We start from the raw sequence: 18,132 nt of genomic DNA on the forward strand, positions 1-18,132 counted from the left end.
TATGCCCTGCAGATGCCCCCCCCCCCCCCTAACATGTCCATTGTTTACAGTGTTCTGCCTTTGCCCCTCCTTCTCCCTCTGCCGGTGTTAATGGCCCTCTCCCTGCTTCCTGCCCTGGGGGGACGGGGTCTGCTGCATGCTGCTCTCTGTCACTAGTCGCCTCTCCTCCCTCCCTGCATCCCAACTCGACACCTCTCTCCCTGCTCTGACCCGGCACGCATCATCACATGTGCTCAGTATACAGGTGCAGACATGCTATGCACACACAGACACATGTGTGCAGTCTGATGGCCACTTGAGATCATGCATGAACCCACAAAAGCCTTACAGTCCACATGTGTGCGTATGTGAACGCACACACGAGGCGTGTGTGTTGTCTGGGGGGCTGACAAAGCTCTTTCTTTCCTTTGGCATCCATTCCGGTCCAGGCCTGCTGTCAGAGAGCGTGTAGTGCCTCAGGGAAGTTCCCGCGTGTGGGAGCATGTGGCAGGGAGGCTCTAAATCCCCTCTAATGAACCAATATGCAGAGGGCTAAGCCTGTGGCGGGGTCGTCCGAGAAATGCCACTCAGCGCTCGGGCAAAAATGTATGTACATGTCGTCAGCAGACCTTGTTTGTGTCTGCTGACATTTAACTCTGAATGGAAGCTGCGGGATTAGACGGGGGAGAAACCCAGTTGCTGCAGTTTGAATGAGGGGAATGGAGAGAACAGAGCGGGTCTTACCTTTGGGTGTGGTGGGGGAAAAGAGCTTCTCCGATCCTACATCAGACACCTGGAAAAACAAGAAGGCAGACATTTAGTGGATTTGTCCAACTAATACTATTACGTATCAAAATCCTTTCTGTCTGCCGTTAAAAGCCTTATTCGGACCCACACGTGGCCATGAGTGCGTGGAGGAGAAGGCCAGCCATTCAGCCAACCAGAAGCCTTCCCTCTGTACCCGGCGGCCCCTGTCTGGCTCCTTCCTGTCGAGGTAACATTAGGTGGCACTGTTGTGCCACCTGAAAACCCTCCAAAGAAATGCTGCCGGAGACGAGGAAGTCAGCGAGGTGGCGACGCAGCATTAGAAGCACAAAGGCTCCTGCACGCTCGCTCAGAAAATCACATTTTGTTCTGAAATATCCTTTGAATGGAATAACACATCTCATGAATAGAATGTGCTTCTACTCCGAAAGCAATATCCTTATTTCACAGATTCAATATCAAAGACAATATGAGCTCGTTCCGGGAGTAAACAGATAACCCGTCAACAACGTGAGCAGTTATTGGGTCGAAGCAGCTGTTACAGATGTGTGACTGACAGTGGATCTGACGGACCTCGGTCGGAGGGACGTGAAGGCAGAACGGCTGTGAGGTGAGAGTGGAGACTCGGAGACTAAACACTGCGAGGTATTTCCCTCTCTGCTTCTATGAATATGATTCTGGCAAGCACCGTCTCAATCAAAACACTGCATACACTTGACACATGTTCCGAGGACAGACAGGGCTGTTTACCGAGCGAAAAGGTGCGCCTGGGCGGTAATATTAATATTTGAGATCCAGTCATATCAGGGTGTTGCTTAAAGCCAAGATTTGATGTTTCCTTTGCTTTCGATCCTCTCATCCGCGCACTTGTAAAAAGCTGCGAGAGCCGAGCATATGTTCCACCCAAAGGGCCCGAGTGTCCTTAACTGCCTTGCTTGTATTTTCCGCGGCACAAAGGGAGCATATGTAAAGAACGAACAGTGAATCAGAGCGAGAGCGACGGAGACAAAAAGAGAAACGCAAATCATTTTGTAAACACAGATGGCTGTCCTTGGCATGCGTGTTAGTTCTTCATAAGTGTTTTGAGGACGTCCTCTTCTTTCCAAGACCTCCCAAGTCCTCCTCCGGTGCCACTGCGGTGTCTTTGCCCGATTTATTCCCACTGCAGCCGTACACAAATAAAAGGTAGAAGACATAACTGTGGAGAGCAAGGCAGACGCAACCATGTATGTTTACTAAAAACATGAAGGGTTCTGCAGATTATTCTGGAAAGATAAGGCAGATTTTAAAACTACACTTAAAGGGGCCGCACAACGCTTTCTTGGTGTCCCTACTGTCGGTTTGTGTGCATGTAAACGGTCTGCAAAGGCTACATTCACTGTGCTACCTCCAGAGGGACTTTTCCTCCCACACAAAATTAACCAATCACAACAGAGCCGGCCAGCTAACCAATCAGAGGGCTCTGGTTTCAGACAGAGGGTGAACATAGGTGCTGCAGCACACGCAGTACGAGTAAAAGAAAGCGCTTTTTGAACATTGAAGCTTTGAGACACGTCACACAAGATACAAATATGAACATGTAAAAAATAGGCCCCTTTAAATAAATATTGGTTCATATTAACTAGGGATGCACGATATTGGTTTTTTGAAACCGATACCGATAACTTCCTGCTTCTCAAGACCGATACCGATAATAATAAAAAAGATTACGCCACTAATTATTTTAACGCGATTAACGCATGTGTATTTTTTTCCTCGGCCGCCCCGTAGCTTCAGAGCATCGAGTTTAAAATACCATCTACAAGCTGATGCTGACAGCCCCGCTCCTGCCGCCCGCTTGTGGCAGACCACACTTCCACGCTCACCGGCAGGCACCGACTGGCCATCGGGAGGACCGGGAGGGTGTGTGTGTGTGGCCGAGCGAGAGAGAGAGACCTTACGTGCATTGTTGTTGTTAGCATCTGGTGCTAGCTAGCTGCGCTAACGGATATAAGGAGCTGTTTAAATGAAAACAGAGGAGCGACATTTCGCCACAACTGCGCTGAGCACTTGACTTGATGCAGGAAGCAGACAGCGGGACATTGTAGGAGAAGTCAGCACACTCAGCACGGATAGTGCAACATGATTGCAGCGTCCAGGCAGCTCCGGTTCGAGCATATGCCTTGAGTTGCACATAGCTCCAACGCGCGCGCGCAGACACACACACACACACACACACACACACACACACACACACACACTTTGTATTGTATTATTGTCTTCGTACGCTTTTAACACACCACCGTAGCGATGGCGATGTTTCCGGTGACTGATCAGGTTCGAAGTATTGGGGAGCGCTGGATTTGTGAAGAACTCCCCTCTTCCTAAACCACTAACACCACAGTACTGGCAAAACGGGAGGAGTCGAGTGAAAAACAAGCGCCCCTCATCCCAACCCACCCACACCGCAGTATTTTTTTCTTTTTTTTTACCCAAAAAATATATTGTATATTATCGGGGCTATTAATACTGTTATCGGGTTTATCGGGATGACGTCATAATTCCTAATATCGGACCGATAATTATCGTGCATCCCTAATATTAACACCTCAGTGGCATACAGCTTCTGAAGATCTTTACGAGTGGGCATTAACAGCTGCAACCATGTAAATACTAGCATGTATTGAAAGAATGCTGAACCAAAGTGTTTGAGAGTCAAGTAGCCCGATGCTAATGTCAGAAGAGGTCAATAGCACCTCCTTAGCCGTGTCTCGATGAGTGGGACATTAAATGGAGGGCGAACACTTGACTGAATGGAGATGTTTCCTGTTTCCTGTTTCTAATGGCTTCAGAGCAAAGACAGAGCGTTGTGCTTTGCCCTCTTCCAGTCTCCCAGAACCAGGGCGTCGGGCAGCAACACAGGCTCTTTGTTAGCTTTGGACGGCATCAAACGCTCCAGTGCCGAAGCTCCGGCACCTCAGCAGCCCTGACTCGTGGCCCCGGAGGCCCCGGAAGACGGATATGGGCCCAGAATGAAGTGGAGCTTGTCAAATGGACACGGGAGCCGGCTCAGGGACTTGCTCAGAGTGGCACGGGGTCACGGAAGCAAGAGAAAGACAGGGTAGGTCATAACTCACTACAACGGCTGAAACACTTGTTATGACCAGAGCGGTTATCCGGAGAGCGAGGCAGACATAACGTCCCTGAGACAGAGAATGCTGTTTATCACGTGCCAGTGTCCTTATTCCTTTCTCTGGCTGCTTCCAGCTGTTTTATATTCCAAGAAACATCAGCACCCGATATTTAGCTTTTAATGCCGTGTCTGGCACCTGCCAAGTCTGCATGACTCAGTCCTATAATCCACAATTACAAGGCCGGCTTACAAAAGCACTTCTTGAAAAGGCATGTCACAGCAGAGCCCTGATTTGGCACGCTGAGGGTTTCTGGAACCTTTTGGGCTGCGCTGGTCAAGTAGACATTTCTTCACGGGGCTGTGCTGCTGGCAGTCTGCTAGCCTGCGGTCGTGGCGCGCAGAGGTCATGTATAACACATTCTTCACACTCTCTTTGTTGAGGCAACCCTGGCTGCCATTAAAAACAGACAAGGAAAGAGGAGACAGAGGGAACATATATATAAGGAGAAAAAGAGGCAGACAAAGAGAAACAGAGAGGAGCAAAGGCCAGGCTTTCCAAAGGAAACGGGGAATTTTAACATTTCAAAAAAAGAATGGGGGAAATTCAAGCCACATTGCCTGGGAGCCAAAAGCCCTTGGAGCGGGCCGCAGGAAGCCTGACCTTTGAGAGGGCCGTCTGCTATCTGAGCCTGGGGCTTCAGGGGCCCGGCCTCCTCTCTGGAGGGCCGTCAGCAGGCCGACGCTTTCCTTCCCTATTCTATTCATTAGCCACGCTTTACGATTCAGCTTCCTCTGAGCCACACAAGAGCTCCCTGAGGAAAGAGACTGCTGGAGAGAGGCAGAGAAAAGGGAGTGAGACTGAGGGAGGGGGATAAAGCAAGAAGGAGGTCATAGGGCCCAGCCGGGGCCCGGCTCTCAGCAGCTGTGAAATCCTTCCGTTTCCTCGGCAGGCGTAAAAGGAATGAGGGGGAGAAGGAGAGAGAAGGAGGCCAGGGAGGGAGCCGGGTATGCTAACTCCCCAAAGAGCCACATGCACAACCATAATTCCGAGATTTAGGGAATGCCAAATTACAAATTACAAATTACACTGCTGTTTGTTTGGAACAGTCCCCGAGTTCCCTGAACACCGATGACTTACTGGATGCTAGCTCTCCAGATAACAGCCGCAGAGGGAGAGCAGGAGCCCTCGCCGTAAGTGAGACATTCACTGCGAGGCAACATGCATTGCTGTCACGGCAAAGAAGCAAAGGGGGGTTGGGGGGGGGGGGGGAGCCATGTCCACACCGCTTTTAGTGAACAACACAGCAAGCTAATTAATTTCGAAAATCGGAGACAAGCTTAATTGCACTTTTTTTTTTTAAAGTGTGAAAACGCTTTCGCTGTTAATTTAAGCACAATGGGCCGACTGAGGGGGGGTGGCGGGGGGGGGGGGGGGTAATCAACTGAATGACCTTCAGGCATGCATTTATGAAAGGCATTGATCAGTTTAGGCTGCGATTTCACCGAGACAGGAAGGTCAGCTATTACCCAGATTCAATTAACCTCATTTAGTAAAGACTGCTGAGAGACCGATTTCTCCCCCCCCCCCCCCCCCTGCTTAATATCAAACGATCCCGGGGCGTCCATCTACCTTTCATCTGATGATCTGAGCTCCCATTGCATGCCCCGCATTCCTCTGAGCTGAGCGAGTTATTTCCAAACTGGAAGAAACCGTACAGCCAGAGGTCGGGTGAAGCCAGACTAAATAAAAGCAAATTCCTAATAGCCCCCCCCTCTCAGTAGAGCAGGTATCGCCATTCCTCACGGTGGAGATATCATTTTCACACAGGCTGGCGGTGCTATCACAACAGCTGTGGCGTGAAAACAAAGAAACCGGTTAGAAGTCTTTGTTGTGGGCTCATGCCGGCAAAGACTATAATTACAATTTAGTTCTGAGCAATTTGGCACATGCTACGTCCTCGGCAGACTGTTGCAGGACAAGTGGTAAGGCAACTTATCTCAACACTTATATATACCACAAAGCAAACAACAGGCTTTCTTAAATCACTGTTCCTCCCATGGAAACATGAGCAGCTCGGTATCCAAAGCAGCTTAAAGGGGCAGTATGAAAAATAATCAATCAGGTGACAATCAGCGGTGCAGCTGTAGCTTAGAGGCTGTTGGGTAATCATAACAGAGCGAAGGATCAGACACAACACTCTGTGCTGCAGCTGTGGGTTAAATATAGTGTACGCAAAGACACTCCATGGGCTTGTATAAAAGTACAGGGCCACTCGGGGCTGTCGTAATGGGCAGGAACGCCATTACGTTACTTATCAGGTGGCATGGAAAGAGAGTGAGAAAAAGAAGGGCACAGAACCTCGCATGGATGGTCAGTCTAGTATTCAGATACTTTACTTAAGTAAAAGTAGGAATACCATGGTGTTAGAATACTCAATTACAAGTAAAACTCATATTTTCCAAATGTTGCTTAAGTAAAAGTCCAAAAGTATCAGCAACATGTACTTTCAAAAGAAATGTCATATAGTACTCAGATGTTAGTAATAGTAGCAATAATAACTCAAGTGCAGTACTTGATTAACTGTACTGTAAGTATTTCAGTAAGAAGTACAATGCTTCTGAAGTGTAGGGAAGTACTTGAGTAGAGTAAATGTTTTCACACACACACACACACACACACACACACACACACAACACACACACACACACACACACACACACACACACACACACACACACACACACACACACACACACACACACACACTTAATTGGCTCTCCAGCTTGGTGTTTCATCACTGTCAACTTCCTCCTTCGCTGACCTCTCTTCCAATTTCCCACGTGCCGTCACCTCAAGTTCCCTCTCTTGTCATGAGGTATATTTCTCTTCAGAGCTAAGATCTGATTGGCCAATACTGCAATAGTTGCCTAAAAGGAAAGCCTTATGTTTCTCATGTGAAGTCCTGGTTTGCGGTGATTAAGTTTGTTTGTTTTCTGTGTCACACAATGATTCTGAACAGTGACACAAAGAAGCTTATCAGTGCTGATAAGATACAAGCAGCTATCAGTTAAAGCTTCCCAGGAGCTTGATATTCTCTGTTCACATGGGAGTATCTCCGCTTTGATAAACACTTCTATTAGCACCCACTTCAACAACTCTCACCCTTTCACCCCAGATGCCCGCTAATGCTACTTTAACGATAGCCTTCACAGCGGGTCTACAGCTCCCAGGCTGCAACGGGAGGCACTACATTCATTATCTCCTGCGTGTGTCCTCGCGCCGTTCTGGAAACTTAATGACCTCTCCGGCGGTCGTTTATTATAATCCACAGCAGCGTTCCCTCGCATCTCCCTCACCTCAGATTCCCACCCACCGCTGTACCACAACTCGCCTGCTTGTCAGACAGGTGTGGGCCAGCGAGGCTGCACACCCCCAGTGAGCGCCATGGCATATAAAACACGGACGGAAAATGGCCTCCCACGCAACTGTCAACCGATGCCTCGACTGGAGCATCATTAAGATGATAATGAATTCCATAGTGACTGTGTAAAATGGAGTGGTCTCTTCCCCTTGCTCACACACACACACACACACACACACACACACACACACACACACACACACACACACACACACCACACACACACACACACACACCACACACACACACACACACACACACACACACACACACACACACACACACACACACACACACACACACACACACACACACACACACACACACACACACACACCTCTTTCTGCGTAGCCCCGAGTGCCATTTTCATAGGCACGTAACCCGCATGTTTTATTTTGAAGGAGTTAGCAAGAAGTTAGACAGGAAGTTGTTGTTGCTTTGGAAACAACGTGACGGAGATTAACGGAGAAAAGTAATATCTAGGTTACATATAAAGACGGAGAAAGTAAACGATAACCTTTATGGTTACGTGTTAGCACCCCCCGAAGAGGCACAAGCTCTTACGTTGATATTGGAGATTTCAATAAATTCAATTTGGAAAAAAACCGGGTAAACGAACGGATATTCGGGTACAGCCCCAGTGTGTGTGTGTGTGTGTGTGTGTGTGTGTGTGTGTGTGTGTGTGTGTGTGCGCGCGACACAGGGCCATGGCTGACAACTGCTCCCTCTCCCCCTAGCAACAGACGCAGGGAAATGAATGCCGAGAGAGGAGCAGGGAGGCTTGAGCTTTGTGTAAAAATATTACCCTTCGTCTCGCTTACCGCTCCCCTCCCTCCCGTCCCCTGGCTGTGCAGCAGTTGCTAGCCCTTATCACGGCTGCCTGTCAGTTTAGTATACAAATTAGCAGTCTATCGGGGGAATGCAGGGGCCTGTTTCATCAGTGGGGAGAAGGGCAGAGGCATGCATTGCATTAAAGAGACAGAGGGCCACAAATCAACGCCTCAGCAGGCCGACAGCCAGCACTAACCAGATAAGGAGAAATGAAGGAAAAAGGAAAAGGCATATTTCACCAGAGAGAATCCAGACCTGCTCACACTCCCTGAAAAAGGCCGGTGGATGAAGGATGAAGGTGGGCTGACTAAAGGGGGGGGGGGGGGGTCACAAATAGACTGCAATATCCAACGCGACAGATTACAGACTATAACAAAGAGGACATGGGAAACAGGTACGGCATAAAAATAAGCCCGTTTATTAAATGTCAGAGGAAGTGCTTTCAGTTGATTCTCGACCAACATTTGCAGGAAATTAGGCGCCCCACTTTCCCCTGTGAAGTGAACCTGTGCATGTTAATACCAGCAGAGACAAAGCGCCTGCGAAGGGCTCTCATTAAGTGGCGTAATGCAATGAGGCACAGTCTAAATTGCGGCAATAAAAGCCGACAGACAAATCATCTCTACCATCGCAATCCATTTAACTCAATTAATGCAACACCGGATCCCAGCTCAGTGGTTTAAAAGCATGCGTGGCTCTTCTCCCTCGTCAGGGGAATAGGGAAGTGGAGAAGAATCTGTTTGAGGGGTGAGATTAGGGTCAGCGTGGCACAGACGTTGGACTATGATTAACTCCTGCACAAGACTATAGTGCCGGGGAAAGACAGAGATAAAGGAACAGCAGGAGATATGGGTGGCTGTGTTCGCCTCAGCCTTTGGAAAGGGCGTGGCCTCCTTTCCTTTTTTAATGTCCGAATGTGTGCCGGCAGCGATACGAGTAATCTCCCGGTGGAATCAGGGGGGTTGTTCATCTCCCCTGATAACGACCACAGCACCGGTAAATTCTCCGGGCTCTCCAGGCTTCTGGGTAGCCGAGATGCCAGATAGCCCTTTAAGACACGGCTCGCTGCTCCCTGATTGGCTGGTCAACAACCACAACTAAATCCCAGCTCCCTTGAGGACGTGTGATAGGACGGGTCACGGAAACGCACTGTCCCTCTTATCAACCTCATCCTTTTGTTGTAAACCCTTTGCCCCATTGTCAGCGTGGGTGGTTGGAAGTCAAAGCCTTTCTGGATGTTATTGTCTGAGAGGCGGGATAACAGACAGGCGGATTATTTAAAAGGAAACACTGCTTTCTCCAGAGCTCTCGCAATGCGGCACCGTTGTTGCTGTGGAGAGGATCCTGGAGATAATAATAATATTCCTAGTCAGAGCCTTTGCTGCAGTCTAGCCGCCTTAACAGAGAGATACACATCATTCCGACTGGCCCGCCGTGACATAATCGCCCTGCGGAGAGCTGCAGGCGAGCTTGGTAGGCGAACCACCTCTCACTGCAGCTTGTTAAGAGAAAGGTGGCTCGAAGCACAGCTCAAAAGAAACTCCCGTTGAACCTGTTGTTCTTTCACTCCGTCTGAACAACGTGAGTCATAGCCCGCCGCAGGCTATACTTACATGTTCCTTTCTTCCTCTCTCTCAAGACGGTGCTGCGCTTTTTGACTTCGCTAAAAGGGGGAGAGAAAAACAAACCGGGCAGGATCTTAAATAATGCAGCGATAAAAAAAGCTATGACCCTTTCCCTCGCCTCAACCCACACACTGTGAGTTGCTTCTGCAGTGAGAGACGGCACACAAAGAGAAGAAGAAGAAGGAGAAGAAGAAGGAGAAGGAGAAGAAGAAGAAGAAGAAGAAGGAGAAGAAAAAGGCAGAGCTGGCACTACTTGGAAATGTGTGGAAGGCTTTGGTTCGCTCCTCTGGGCACGGACACCTTTAATGAGAGGAAAAAATGCGCAGCGAGAGGCAGATCTCACCCGTAGTATGCCAGTGATTTTCAGTCCGATGAATCACCTCCCCTCTAACACAAATAAAAATGCCTCTAATACCAGGGGGAGTTAAAGAAACGGGAACCAGCCTCCACAAACCCGACACCATGCACACACTACATGCCTATGACCCTTGACCTTTCAGCTTCTCTCTCTGCAGTTGACGGCTGTGAAGTCGATGTTTCAGTAACACCGTCTTCACAAAAGGACAACAGCAGCTGAAATATGGCAAAGGGAATTTAGGAATAAATCCCGCTCAAATATCTCCTGCAAACACGAGAGTCGGATCAAAACAGCCACTGGACACGTGGGCCGTGCCAAATGTCCCATCAGTCTCACACCGCCGTCCCCATGCCAATTTAAGGCACCCTATCCCCCCCCCTGGTAGCAAAAACAAACATGGCATGCACTATATAAAGAAGTCTCAGACCTCCTAAGCCCCGGGTCATGTTGGAAAGGGATGTGGCACGTTAAGTGGAATTTACTTTGATGCAGACATCAGGCCTCAGGTTCCCAGCAGCTGTAACCCAAGCTTCTCCCTGAGGCCTCGCTGCAAGGGATGGACACCCAACGCCCTGGCAGCCACCTTTAAAACACCTCCACCCCTCAGCTGCCCCTTTATAAACCAGGGAGACTAAGAGTGGTGGTTGTTGGGGGGCACGGTTTACATTCGACAGACTTTCATTTCATTACCAAACACAGAGAGGTGAGATTGCCACTGGAGGACGTGTTAGCTACGTGCTATATATAAGCTAATGCCGTTCTGTTGAGTTCTGAGGTTGCAGCAGGAATTTAATTTAGACCGAAGACCCCAGCCGCCCACAGTACACCCACTGATTTGTCACAGCAATGCATCCTTTAGACTTTGATGTTGTCTTTTCATTGACGTATTTATTCCTCAGCATGAATACGCTAAAGGGTTTTCTTCAAAGAGGACATATTATGCTCATTTTCAGGTTCATATTTGTATGTCGTGTCTCTACTTTAAAGAGTCCTCTCCTGCGGATGTTCAGGTGTATATCAGTATGTAGTGTTTCTACTTTAAAGAGTCCTCTCCTGCTGATGTTCAGGTGTATATCAGTATGTAGTGTCTCTACTTTAAAGAGTTCTCTCCTGCTGATGTTCAGGTGTATATCAGTATGTAGTATCTCTACTTTAAACAGTCCTCTCCTGTTGATGTTCAGGTGTATATCAGTATGTAGTGTCTCTACTTTAAAGAGTCCTCTCCTGCTGATGTTCAGGTGTATATCAGTATGTAGTATCTCTACTTTAAACAGTCCTCTCCTGTTGATGTTCAGGTGTATATCAGTATGTAGTGTCTCTACTTTAAAGAGTCCTCTCCTGCTGATGTTCAGGTGTATATCAGTATGTAGTGTCTCTACTTTAAAGAGTCCTCTCCTGCTGATGTTCAGGTGTATATCAGTATGTAGTGTCTCTACTTTAAAGAGTTCTCTCCTGCTGATGTTCAGGTGTATATCAGTATGTAGTGTCTCTACTTTAAAGAGTCCTCTCCTGATGATGTCCAGGTGTATATCAGTATGTAGTGTCTCTACTTTAAAGAGTCCTCTCCTGCTGATGTTCAGGTGTATATCAGTATGTAGTGTCTCTACTTTAAAGAGTCCTCTCCTGCTGATGTTCAGGTGTATATCAGTATGTAGTGTCTCTACTTTAAAGAGTCCTCTCCTGCTGGTGTTCAGGTGTATATCAGTATGTAGTGTCTCTACTTTAAAGAGTCTCTCCTGCTGATGTTCAGGTGTATATCAGTATGTAGTGTCTCTACTTTAAAGAGTCCTCTCCTGCTGATGTTCAGGTGTATATCAGTATGTAGTGTCTCTACTTTAAAGAGTCCTCTCCTGCTGATATTCAGGTGTATATCAGTATGTAGTGTCTCTACTTTAAAGAGTCCTCTCCTGCTGATGTTCAGGTGTATATCAGCATGTAGTGTCTCTACTTTAAAGAGTCCTCTCCTGCTGATGTTCAGGTGTATATCAGCATGTAGTGTCTCTACTTTAAAGAGTCCTCTCCTGCTGATGTTCAGGTGTATATCAGTATGTAATGTCTCTACTTTAAAGAGTCCTCTCCTGCTGATGTTCAGGTGTATATCAGTATGTAGTGTCTCTACTTTAAAGAGTCCTCTCCTGCTGATGTTCAGGTGTATATCAGTATGTAGTGTTTCTACTTTAAAGAGTCCTCTCCTGCTGATGTTCAGGTGTATATCAGTATGTAGTGTCTCTACTTTAAAGAGTCCTCTCCTGCTGATGTTCAGGTGTATATCAGCATGTAGTGTATCTACTTTAAAGAGTCCTCTCCTGCTGATGTTCAGGTGTATATCAGTATGTAGTGTCTCTACTTTAAAGAGTCCTCTCCTGCTGATGTTCAGGTGTATATCAGTATGTAGTGTCTCTACTTTAAAGAGTCCTCTCCTGCTGATGTTCAGGTGTATATCAGTATGTAGTGTCTCTACTTTAAAGAGTCCTCTCCTGCTGATGTTCAGGTGTATATCAGTATGTAGTGTCTCTACTTTAAAGAGTCCTCTCCTGCTGATGTTCAGGTGTATATCAGTATGTAGTGTCTCTACTTTAAAGAGTCCTCTCCTGCTGATGTTCAGGTGTATATCAGTATGTAGTGTCTCTACTTTAAAGAGTCCTCTCCTGCTGATGTTCAGGTGTATATCAGTATGTAGTGTCTCTACTTTAAAGAGTCCTCTCCTGCTGATGTTCAGGTGTATATCAGTATGTAGTGTCTCTACTTTAAAGAGTCCTCTCCTGCTGATGTTCAGGTGTATATCAGCATGTAGTGTCTCTACTTTAAAGAGTCCTCTCCTGCTGATGTGCAGGTGTATATCAGTATGTAGTGTCTCTACTTTAAAGAGTTCTCTCCTGCTGATGTTCAGGTGTATATCAGTATGTAGTGTCTCTACTTTAAAGAGTCCTCTCCTGCTGATGTTCAGGTGTATATCAGTATGTAGTGTCTCTACTTTAAAGAGTCCTCTCCTGCTGATGTTCAGGTGTATATCAGTATGTAGTGTTTCTACTTTAAAGAGTCCTCTCCTGCTGATGTTCAGGTGTATATCAGTATGTAGTGTCTCTACTTTAAAGAGTCCTCTCCTGCTGATGTTCAGGTGTATATCAGCATGTAGTGTATCTACTTTAAAGAGTCCTCTCCTGCTGATGTTCAGGTGTATATCAGTATGTAGTGTCTCTACTTTAAAGAGTCCTCTCCTGCTGATGTTCAGGTGTATATCAGTATGTAGTGTCTCTACTTTAAAGAGTCCTCTCCTGCTGATGTTCAGGTGTATATCAGTATGTAGTGTCTCTACTTTAAAGAGTCCTCTCCTGCTGATGTTCAGGTGTATATCAGTATGTAGTGTCTCTACTTTAAAGAGTCCTCTTCTGCTGATGTTCAGGTGTATATCAGCATGTAGTGTCTCTACTTTAAAGAGTCCTCTCCTGCTGATGTTCAGGTGTATATCAGCATGTAGTGTCTCTACTTTAAAGAGTCCTCTCCTGCTGATGTTCAGGTGTATATCAGCATGTAGTGTCTCTACTTTAAAGAGACTTTAATGTTCAAAAAGCTCTTTATTCTTCTCATACTGCTGCAGCACCTCTTTTCACCCTCTGTCTGAAACCAGAGCCCAGTCTGCTCTGATTGGTTAGCTGGCCGGCTCTGTTGTGATTGGGCAACCGCTTAGAGATGACCCGCCCCTTAGACTATCACGTACAATGTGTTGGAGCGCTAGCCAATAGAAATGCGAGTATTACATAGTGATGTCACTATGTTACAGAAGTAAACAAAAGAGTCCAATGGGGGCGTTTTCAGCGGGTGGGGGGGGGGGGGAGTTAGCACAGGAATTTTAGGACCATTTATATGCAACAAAAACCTATATAACTAACTACAAAAAGCCCCTTTAACCAATCACAACGCACAGGTTTATTTGATACATGGCACAGAGCTCTCCTGTCACCTGTCAGTGCCGGTACAGATGTGAGTGTATTAATAGCCATGGTGACATGCCAGGAGCTTTGGTGATGGAGGGAGTGCCGAGCTAACTGCGGCCCTCGAGGGAATCCAGAGCGAGATAGTTTAACGCCAACGAGACAACTGCAGGGACCTTGTGAGAGAGAGCTTAGGCTTTAGACTTCACACTTACTGTGTAACATCATTCTCGCACAGCATACTGTGACCTGACCTTGACAACAGCCGTGTTACTGCTGGTTTCCAATGACGATGATCAGTCACTGCTGTATGGGAAATAGTTGTGAAGACCTATCATAGCTGTGGCGTCATGGACAGAGCGGACTGGAGGTCAGTTGTATTAACCTTAAGGGGAGTTCAGCTGGTTGTTGAACACTCAGAGCCAACTCCATTACGCAACAATAACACCCTAATGTGTTATAATTGTCTATTCTGTGAGCTGTGCTTCTTCTTTTTTTACCCCGGTGAACTTTGTGTAAACCCACCAGCTGTTATCTCTGAAAATAATGTAACACCTGTGGAGGAATTTGATCTGGCAGCCATCTGAACGCACATCCCTGGACAGAGGAGAAGGGCGGGGTGAGGTGGGTTTAATTTGTGATGTGTTGGCATTCCTCGAGCAGATTTACGAGCAATAACTGCAGATGGGACTATTAAACGTGGTTGCTCGGATGCCTCGTGTACGCTGAGCATGATTTGCTCGGGATTAAAATATAATGAAGCAAGTGAATGCAACTTTGTCTTACATGCAACTCCGTAAATTATTTAAGTGGAAAGGAAAAACAACAGGCGGATAAATATTCCCTGGAGCAGTCGTACCCTTTTCTGGGCTTGTTCGTGATGGCAACGATGAATATCTTAGCACTTGTTAAAAGCTTTGTTTTCCTTGGGAGTCTTGGTGGACTAAATGAACAGAAAGGATGCCATGTCACATCCAGGGGCCGTTCATTTCCACTTCCAGAAATGTTGTCTCCAGCGATGGCAGTGGAGTGTGTGTACATAATGCGCTGGATTGATTTCTCTGCAGTGTAGCAAGGTTAAACAGCTCATTACCGCGGCGCCGGATCACCTTAACAAACCAGTTTCCTGTCAATAAAGCAAACCTAAATAAATTACACTCCGAAACCTCGTCTTAAATGGATGAGTTTTCTCTCAGAGTGGTTTAATTAGCTGTAATTTAAAAAACGTGTACTTGTTTTTCGGAGTTTATTCGATAGCAACGTCTGTTTCCTTTCAAGTCATTTCAACATCTGCACGTCCAGAAGCACTCAGCCGGGCTCAGGTGGCTCCTGTCTGTATTTGAATAAGAGATATGCAAACAGATGAAGTCAAGGCAGCAGCTTGTGTGCTCAAGGAGCCTTTTCTCACATTTGAGAGAATCCTTGGATTAGTCCGTCCAGGCTCCGGGGCCTTTTTCCTGAATGCTATTCATCCGACAGAAAAAAAAAAAGTGTTTGCATTTCACGTCTGTCAGTGGTGAAGATGTGTGTGGTTGGAACGCAAAAGCCAACTTAAACAGTCCCGAATGAAGAAGGGGAATGTTAGAGCCAGCAGAACCAAGATGACCCGTAACGCGGGGTCCACAGAGGAAACCGGCATTAAACATATTTTCTTTACCCTTTATTTGCTCAGTACAATAAAGGATTGTGTTGAGAGAAGAGCAGTTAGTGAAGTGTCAAAGAGGCCCTTTTATGCTTTTTGGAGTTTACTATTTCCGAATGTGTTATATAGGTTTTAATGCATGTGAATGGTAGTGCTGGAGCGAGTCGTCGACTTCAAAATATCGTCGACGACATATTTCCGCGTCGACGCGTCGCCACACACACGTGGGTGTGTAAACAAAGCAACAAGCAGTTCGCAATCGCACTTCAAACACAATGGAGACTGAAACGGCTACCAACTCCTCCTCACAGGATTGCGCACGAAGCCCTCAAACGAAAACATCTCGCCCTAGGTCTTCAAAAGCATGGGAATATTTTAAAGTTAGTCCAAAACGCAAAGATATTGTCATTTGCAGTCTTTGCCAAATGGAGTTGGCATATCACACGAGCACAACGGCTATGTTGGAACATTTAAAGCGGCAGCTAGCTGTGGTGGCTACCATTAGCAGCTAGCCTTTGCTCTCCGATTTTTACATAAAAATGGAATTATGGATTATAAATGCAATCATTTTTTTATACATAGACGTTAAAAACCTATGGATTAACCGATTCAGCCGCGTTTTTTCTCGTTTTAATGCCATTGAACACGTCTTTTGATCAGATTGACAGCTACGGTGGTGAGATGATCTCCCTAGAAGCTCTGTAAAGGTACGTGTTGTGATGACTGTATTTGCTTCCCCTGTCGCGAGTCCGGATCACTCAGTGATGATACTATATACCTACATAATCTGTGGAGTCTCAGCTTTAATCGGATATCTTGTATGTGCAGCTACGATGAGTAATAAGGGTACTTTTATCTTGAGTTCTGTGCCAATGTCCGTTAGCATTTTTCGCTCATGGGTCATTTAGATGCTTCTTATGAGACTTGTGTTTTGTGTTGGTAAACATGGTTTGTATCGGCAGTTAGCTGAGATTATTTCCGTTAATCTGGTATAACACATTAATAGTTTGTTAAATATTAAGATCCCCTGAGACACAGTATTGTGAAAAAAAAAATGTTTACATTACGTTTTTTATGAATTGAACAACAGAAAAATAATCGTTAGATTAGTCGACTAATCGATCAAATAATCGCCCGATTAATCGTTTTCGAAATAATCGTTTCCCCCCAGCACTAGTGAATGGACACTCGCGCTTCTATCGGCTAGCTCCCCAACACATTAGGCGCGTTCACACCGCAGTACGTTTCCCACTTTAGTTCCGATATGGTTCCGAAATGTCGCGCTCACAAAAAAAAATCCAGAACAAAAATTAGTTCATGAGAAGCTTTTTACCCCCTTTTCCGTCCCTGCTAGAGAGCTTTCGTGGGAGAAAAAGGTTCCTGTGTCTGATTGGCTGGGCGGATTGCAAACCACGCCCGGTAAAACTCCCAAAACGTTTTGTGAAGCCGCCATTTTATTATCCTTGTGGTAGCATTATTAGCATTAGCATTAGCCCAGCGCAGAAACGCAGAGAGACTAACTTATGGCAACACAAAAGAAAACATGGGAGCGGTGGAGATGAGGAGGTGTCGGTGTTCTGGCGATTTACTCGGAAGCCAGTCCCCAACTCCAGGGACTTCCGGCCGGAGACTTCGGGCGGCAGTATATGCCGTGAAGTGGTTTGCGGCCTGCCAGTAAACCCAAAGCAGAAGAAGAAGAAGAAGAAGAAGAAGAAGAAGAAGAAGAAGAAGAAGAAGAAGAAGAAGAAGAAGAAGAAGAAGAAGAAGAAGAAGAAGTGACGTCAGCAGCTTAATTTGCCTAATCCTCCCCCAGGAACTTATTCCGGTGTGAACGCGATCTGTACTTCGTTCATCAGAACTAAAGAGTTCTCATGAACTAAGTTCTGATGAACCTTTGTGGGGAAAGTGCTGCGGTGTGAAAGCGCCTATAGATAGTAATCGGCAAAATGGCAGGACATCTCTAAGAGGTTGACCAATCACAACAGAGTCAGCCAGCTAACCAATCAGAAGCAGACTGGGCTCCAACCTTAAAGCATGGAGACAGGTCACAGTAGAGACACTAAATAAACACTGATTAGAACCTGGAAATGAGCACAATAGGCCAAAGGGAGAAAGCTCAAATCCTGCCTTTTAATGCTAATCTTGATATTCTCAAATACACACGGTGAAGGTGTGTTAGATGGTAATTCACTGGATAGGATCCAAACCAATATATGCATGCCCATAGCTTACTGACAGCCGCATTTGTTTAGGTCATTTGCTTACACAAGCTTAGGTCCTTTTTGTACCTCACTTGCACATGGATTTGTATTGCTAACAACAATGCTGTCGATAAAGCATTTGGATCTTGAATCAACAGCTATTGATAGTATATTGTACCAGCCCTGTTCTACTGTTCCTGCTATCCCATGCTCAGGTGCTCGGCAGCAGGGGGGTGCAGCTGGCCCCGTGACCCTGCGTGGCGTC

The 18,132-nt window shown here is 46.5% G+C and overlaps 1 protein-coding gene across 1 annotated transcript in view; it reads right to left on the reverse strand.

The window, feature by feature from the left end:
- The window catches only part of fbrsl1 (fibrosin-like 1), a 430,120-nt gene that overhangs the window by 35,233 nt on the left and 376,755 nt on the right, over positions 1-18,132 (reverse strand). Inside the window, exon 7 of the mRNA XM_034091346.2 lies at positions 724-772. Within this exon, the coding sequence (XP_033947237.1) occupies positions 724-772 (49 nt within the window). The remainder of the gene's footprint in view (positions 1-723; positions 773-18,132) is intronic.

This window comes from Pseudochaenichthys georgianus, chromosome 9 (genome assembly GCF_902827115.2).
Source record: "Pseudochaenichthys georgianus chromosome 9, fPseGeo1.2, whole genome shotgun sequence".
Lineage (NCBI taxonomy): Eukaryota > Metazoa > Chordata > Actinopteri > Perciformes > Channichthyidae > Pseudochaenichthys > Pseudochaenichthys georgianus.